At 38.1% G+C, this 7,290-nt stretch overlaps 1 protein-coding gene across 1 annotated transcript in view; it reads right to left on the reverse strand.

The window, feature by feature from the left end:
* timm50 (translocase of inner mitochondrial membrane 50 homolog (S. cerevisiae)) overlaps nucleotides 1-6,619 on the reverse strand; it is a 28,932-nt gene extending 22,313 nt beyond the window's left edge. Inside the window, exons 1-3 of the mRNA XM_066703877.1 lie at nucleotides 6,384-6,619; nucleotides 5,022-5,199; nucleotides 4,871-4,902 (exon numbers count right to left, since the gene is read on the reverse strand). Of these exons, the coding sequence (XP_066559974.1) occupies nucleotides 4,871-4,902; nucleotides 5,022-5,199; nucleotides 6,384-6,593 (420 nt within the window). The 5' untranslated portion in view covers nucleotides 6,594-6,619. The remainder of the gene's footprint in view (nucleotides 1-4,870; nucleotides 4,903-5,021; nucleotides 5,200-6,383) is intronic.
* Between the last annotated feature and the right edge of the window lie 671 nt (nucleotides 6,620-7,290).

The following is a 7,290-nucleotide window of genomic DNA, read 5'->3' on the forward strand; positions in this document are numbered from 1 at the left end:
TATGTTTTGTGTGACTAACTTCACAAAATGCACCAGTGTCGATAGAAAAGCCCAAATTTGTGAGATTAATTCAGATTTTTTTTTTTCTGGGCTGAATATGTTTGTTGAGATCAAACTATGAATACTTTTAAACCACTTTATGTTGATGAAAAACTAAAGTCAAATAATTTGCAAATCTATCATTGTTATCCGGTATGACATTTGTGATACTAGAAATCATATGATTTATAATAAAAAGTATAAATGATTATTTTCAGAAATAAAACGTTTTGAAATATATGCATAACATTCTAATGAAGGTAGAAAGAGCTTTAATTTGTATTTTAAACTTCTTTTTTAACATTTTAAAATCCTAATTCGTCACTAACCCTTATACGTTTAGTAATAGAACATAACAGTTTTCCTGATTTATTCGCAGATAAATAATATTTTGTAAGAATTACATTTGTAACTATAAGCTCTTTGTAGAAGATGATCATGTTCCAAGTTTTTTAGTTTGATTTTATCAGTATTCAACATCTTTTTTTATGTTTTTTTCTAGGGTGAAAATATTTATTTCAATTTGTTTAATTTTCAGTTCTAGTTCAGATTATTATTTAGCTGTATGTGAGATAATTACCTCTTAGATATGCTTTAAAAGTGTACCATACTATATGAAGGCTTCCCACGCATATCAGATTTTGTTTCCCCATGACTTTTCCATGTTAATTTTCTGATTTTCCATGACTAAATTGTTTATTCATTTACAACAAAAATGCTGGAAAGTTGGAAATGCACACAGAAAATAATGAGGATATTGATAAACACAATAGGAAAGAAGCACATAATCAGCTTTTGTCATGACAGCCTCCTCCTCCCATTATAGCCATTCAATCCACCCACTTTAAAAAACATGCTACCAACCATCAATTAATAAAGAGTACACAAAGATGTAAGTACTAGGTTAAATTTTGCATTATCTGAACAATGTATATGTAGTATAAATGCTAATTACAGTACAAATTATTAACAGTCTGTATTTTAATGATTTTAGTAGTAATTCTGATTTGCCTTGTATATAAACTACTATAAATCAGCTAAATTAATTAAAACATTAAAACATTATGATATACAAATGGTCAGTTCAGTAGGGGCCTACAGTAATCCTTTCCTGTATGCTGCTAAATTTTAGACGACTGCTTTGTTTTAAACTTGAAAGCTTTTGATTATTATTTTTTTCTTTCTTTCAAAATAATGATTTTTACCAATAAATTACCAGATTTTTGTATTTGAGGGGTTTTGATTTTACTGATTTATACCCATTTTAAACACATCCAATATTATTTTCAGTATCTTATGGGTAATTATTTTTTATGAAACACTACTTCACAAGCTTGTTTGATATTATGACATTATCTTGCCAGCGCTCACATCGAAGCTGTTCTGCAGTGTACAACTCACAGATGTTTGCTGGAGGTCATGTGTTTAATATCACACGTTATGACTGGCTCACATACGGAGGTTGGACAGAGCTTGCGCTGACAGAATAAAGCGGCATGTAGAAAGCAAATGGCACAAGAAACTCAGCAAAAGTGAGCTTTGGGATAAACAGTGTATATTTGTAACTTTTGTAGAACTTGTTTATGGTTTTGAAAAAAAAAATCTTGAATAGAAAAATATGTATTGTTATTATTTACTTGATTTTAAATAAATATGCATATCATACATTTAGCGACTTAATTTAAATGCAACGGACACACTGCAAAGTTTGAGTATTTAATGTAGGCAGGGATTCTCAACACTGGTCCTGGGAACCCCTGTGTCGGCTGTTTTTTGTTCTAGCAGAGCGCTCACTTGTTTAATTGAAAACTTAAATGGAATAATCAACCAACACTTGAGAGCTGAAAATAACATGAAATGTCTAATTAATCACTTAATTTGTTCAATTACAGGTTTGAGCGAACATTAGAAGAGACAGTGGTTTGTCAGGACCTGGGTTGAGAAACGCAAGGCTATAGTATTTTTTTTTTTCTCTCATCTTATTAAACCTGGTTTTATTGTTTGTTTTATTTCAAAATTAAAACCAAAAACACGGAACACTATGTGTATGATAATGAGAAAACAATGAAAACAGCAATTCAACTTTATTTCACAAAAACAACATTTCGATCTACAAGAGATCTTCATCAGGATATGGTGATCACTTGAAGATCGAAATGTGGATCCTGATGAAGATCTTGTGTGAAGATCTTGTGTAGATCGAAAAGTTTTTGCTAAAAACCTGTGAAGCATGGGTTACATAAATACTTTTTATGTGTGCATTGGAGCTGTGGTAAGTGTGCGGATATTTCTTTCTTTTTACTTTATATGGATGTTTGTACCCTGCACTTACTAAGTAAGTTGGATGTGCATGTGATTAACTTTTACTATTAACTTTATTTCACATAAAAGGGCGATCATCATTCTGGCAGATCCTGACCACACGGATTTACGTAATTCTGCTCTATTCTACACAAACACTGTGAATTTACTGGCTGAATGGTCAGATTCTGTTCAGAATTAGGTCAATTTGTAGTACAGGAACGCAACCAATGATCTTGAGAATCTGTGCAGAATGTCGAAAGTCTGCGTGTTGTGAACGCACCGAGCTTCTTTGTGTTGCTATATGGTTATAGGAGTTGTGCTTAGTGTATATGCACTTCATACAGTCTCTCCCAAGACTTGGAAATCCCTGTGTACACAATATTTGGCACAGACCACTGTGTGCCATGACGTTCATAATAATCACATGTATTAAAGAGTATGTACTAAAATGAAATTTTAAACAGGATTTAATACAATTTCATTCTGCATCCTTTAAACTGTTACTTTGTATCAGAGTGTACATTGTATCCCATGTATGTTGTAAATGGGTTTGACTGTGTATATGTGTTGCTATTTCCCATGACTTCAAATTGTTTGGTCATTTTCCATGACTTTTCGATTACTTTTTATATTTTGGTAATTTTCCATAACTTTCCATGACCATTTTTTTTTTCTTTTTTCCCCATCACTTTTCCAGCATTTTCCATGACCGTGGGAACCCTGTATATGAACATTAGGTTTATGTGGGTCTTCAGAATTAACATTTGTAGTATAAAATAAATCAACATGGTTATTTATATATTTGATAAACTCACTAACCAGGAGGTACTTTCTATTAAATCCCCATATCTTATCAGTCGGAGTTAAAATGCACGTCATTGGGGCATTGGCAGAAATTAAAATATCATTCATTTTACAATTTAACAAGTTGCTTAAGCAGAATTAGATTTAAAAATATAATCAAGTCTTGAATAACTGTTATGAGGGTGAGACTAGAATGTGTAGTCTTTTGTGGTGGGGTATAAAAGTCTCCAAGCATCAGATAAACTATTTTTTTGCATGAAAGAACATTAGGCTCTACTGGGATTGGAAATACTAACATTCTGGTCAAATCTATCTAGTTTACCAAAGTGTATTAATTTATTTATCTAGTTTATTTAGATCCACTCCCTGTATGATAGTACCAGTTTCAGCTGTGTCTTTAATATCCTGCAGTTTATTTAAAAACAACAAATCTGGGCAGTTAATGCTTGATATCAACAATGCATACTAATTAACATCCGGTTACAGATTAAATGTCACAACGGCGTGCCATATACTTCCACACTCAGGAACTTGGCAACTCCTGCATTTTAGGTCAGGCTTTATTATATACAAACCAACAGATTAATTTGTGGGGGGTAAACAATTGCTACAGATCTCTTTTCAGCAATAATAATACTAATAAAAACAAAAACAAATAAAACAACTAGTTTAATACAAGGTTATAAGATTGAATAAAACATACTAATAGTATATTTATCTATAATGTATTATTTATTAAGTCACTGTCCACGTTTTGTATCTCGTTTCAGAGTTAATGTAAAATTAACCCCCCCCCCCGCTATAGCTTTGATACTTTGAATGTGCATTTAGCAGCACTGTCAAAAGCCATTGATGCCCCTGTGCTAAAGAGATTACAGACACAAACAGAGAGACTCTGGGAGTGTGCTCAGCTCCCGGGCTCAGTTTACAACCTAACGCCACACTGAGGATGAGGGAAACCGACTGCAGCCACTTTCCCTTGGGAACGAGAGAGAGAGCAGACACCCAACACTTTGGGCAATAAGGACAGGAACATTAATAGTCACGTTCTCAAAACTACTGAAGTGTCACAGTCAGCATTTTTTATTTTCTACCTTTAAAAAAATATATATAAATCAGAAAACTGCTAAACTATACACAGGATCCACACAGGAAACATTTCCAGCTGGAGTAAGCTCCCTTAGTTTCAGTCTGTCTAATTTGACACTCAGTACTGTGCCCTGCTGTTAATCTGCTCCTGAAGGACCATTCCATTGCATCTGATCATTCCCTCGGTCTAGATCCCACCAGCGCTCTTGGACTCTCATCCTAACTCAGGAGAGAAAGCTCTGAGTCCCCTGCACCTCCAGCCTCCACACCTTCCCAGGATCAATAGCAGGAACTGGGGTCTCTTCTCACACTGACACCCCCGCCCCCACCCTCCACACTTCTGCACCCACATGCCCTCGACGACTAAGTGTGGCATAGGATGTGAGCGTGTCCGCACCTCTCTTGTAGGCACACTCCAGTCCTCCTCCCAGTCACACCTGACTGCGAGTGAGAAGTGTGCTCTTTGATGTGTGTTCCCTGCTTCACACCGCAGGGCCGACACCTAGTGCACAATGGCGCCACTTACACGAGACACATGTGAGCAACAAAGGCAAGAGCTGTGGGCACAATCTAGCAAACCACATGACCTAGGCCCAACTCAAACCTGCAACCCATCAAAATAAACAGACTGTACCTTGTTCCCTTGTTCATCCACAGAATTGCTACCTGAAAAGGAGGAGAGACAAACCAAAGTTAGACAGGGCATTCAAATGAAGAGCATGAATAAAATCACCTGAAATGTGAAACAACCAATGAATGGGGTCTGGAACAGGACAGCCACTCACCGAAGATGTAAACTACCCCAATGCCACTGCCCAGGCCCAGCACCCCTGCCAGCCTCAAGACCATCTTTTTGGCATAGGCGGTGTTCTCCTTCTGTTTCTTCTCATCCCGCTGTTCCTGCTGCTTCTGCTCGGAGCCCCCCGTGTTCCCCGCCCCCTCGGCATCTGGGGGGGGCTTCACCTGTAACACACACGGGAGAAAATAAACAAACAAAATCCTCCTTCAATTTATATTTTACAATTTAAATTGATTTCCAGGAGGTCTAGCAAAAATATATATATATATACTATATGTGAAAATATAAGCTTTTTGCAAGGTAAGTGTTAACTGCCCCTCAGTACTGGAGGAAAGGTTGGCATGGTTGCTTTATATTTTGGGAAAAAAACATTTAGGTTTTCAAAAGTGTGTATATTTCAGAATTGTTTTTCTAGTGTGTAACTCTTAGCACATTTCTTCAATAGCTACTTCTAAACTACTCCAGTGTAAGAATTTTGCACGGTTTGCTATATTGCACCATGCTCCAATGCACGTTACTTCAGCTAGGACTGCATTTGATGTACTCCATGATGTCTTGTAATACAGTTTTGTGAATTATGTACATTTTGCGACAACTGTGTGCCACCATGAGCATAAGGGGTGATTACAGGTATGGTGGGCAGCTTATTTAAAAACATGGCAAATATTAGAGATACGGCATGGAAAAGGGCAGAACAGCAGTTCAGGTTGACAGTATCCAAACATAAATAATACACTAATACTACTCCTACAGATAACGTCATTATTGAGCCTTTCGTTTTCCACTATGCTGACCTTGGCAACTACATCAGGGACACACTGCACAGGTCTGGTACATAATCGACCAATTAAGCTGGAATTGATTAACACACGTTACTATCACGCCGACTTAAATATCATTCTATTTATTTATTATATGTATACTGTATATGGATATATAATATTTTCAATGCAACTGTCATAATCAGATCAATTTAGCAACCGCAGGACTCATAGTCGCTTACCGATAACGATATCGCAGCACGCTTCTAGTGGACTCCTATTCCACATCTAACATCTGGGATGCAAAGACTGTGTCAAAACAAAACGGTTTTCTTAACGATTACTGCCAGTTATCTATAAACCTCTTCCCTCGGTGGTAGAGGGCATCGTAAATACAAGAGCGACTTGTCGAGCGGTGTATTGCACTCATTCATCCCAATACAACAGCCTAACCCCCTACACTGTCGCACGTTACTAGTGCCATCTTCGATTATTACATGTACGCGTTTCAAATCTATACGTTTATATACAGGTGTAATACACACGTTTTCCCCCTCCATCAACAGGGAGTTAAACCACAGACAAACCTGATTCGTTCCCTGTCGGAGTCGGTCTTGCAGGATCGCTTGTGCCAAGCCGCCAGTCCCGCCGCTCTCTGCACCTCCGGGGCGCTCTGTAGACATGGCCCGCAACCAGACCGGTACCGGTGGAGCAGAACCGAGCCTGATCCCAGTGACTAGCCGGAGGAGGCCCCGGCTCGCCCGGACACACATGGGGGACACAGACACCGCCGACATGTTGAATGTGGGACAGCCGGGTCGTCGTAACGTCAGTGAAAAGGACAGACACCTCCGATTGGACGGCGTTGGCTCGATTGACGGCTGAAGGGAGCAATTAAAACTCGGGAGCGCAGGGGCCAGCTTCTGGAGGCGGGCCGTGCTGAATATGAGCCAATCAGAAGGGAGAAACAGTTGACCTTCCTAAGAAGCCCGAAGCTGCCATGTAAAGTATGGGCAGAAGCCCCAAAGGCTAAGTTAAAGTTACATCACGGATTCAATTAATCTTCTTGGCAAGTTCAATGGTGCGAGGTGAGGTCGACGACTTTTTATTTATCTTTCAGATTCCAAAATATGGACGTAAATTATGCCTGTTTATTTTTGTAACAAAACAAAACAAACACACACACACAACACAGTGTACACAAGGTACACAAGTTAGGTAGTCTAGATATGGTATTCTTCTGTTATCTCCCCCAATCAAAATAATTGATCACAAAAGATACTGACACCGGGAAGTCAGTGAAATATGGTCTCAGCCCAACTTTATTAGGGCTTCAAACCCCACTAATAATTGAAAGAAAACTACAGCATCTTCACCCAGCTATCCTGGAAGGCAGCCTGGAATCACAAAGATGTTGCGCTGCGGGAGCAAATTGGATATCTGAAATTAAGAAACTGTTGTCCCAGAGTGGAAAACAGGAACTGTTCAAGTAAC

Source organism: Amia ocellicauda, chromosome 5, assembly GCF_036373705.1.
Source record: "Amia ocellicauda isolate fAmiCal2 chromosome 5, fAmiCal2.hap1, whole genome shotgun sequence".
Classification (NCBI taxonomy): Eukaryota; Metazoa; Chordata; class Actinopteri; order Amiiformes; family Amiidae; genus Amia; species Amia ocellicauda.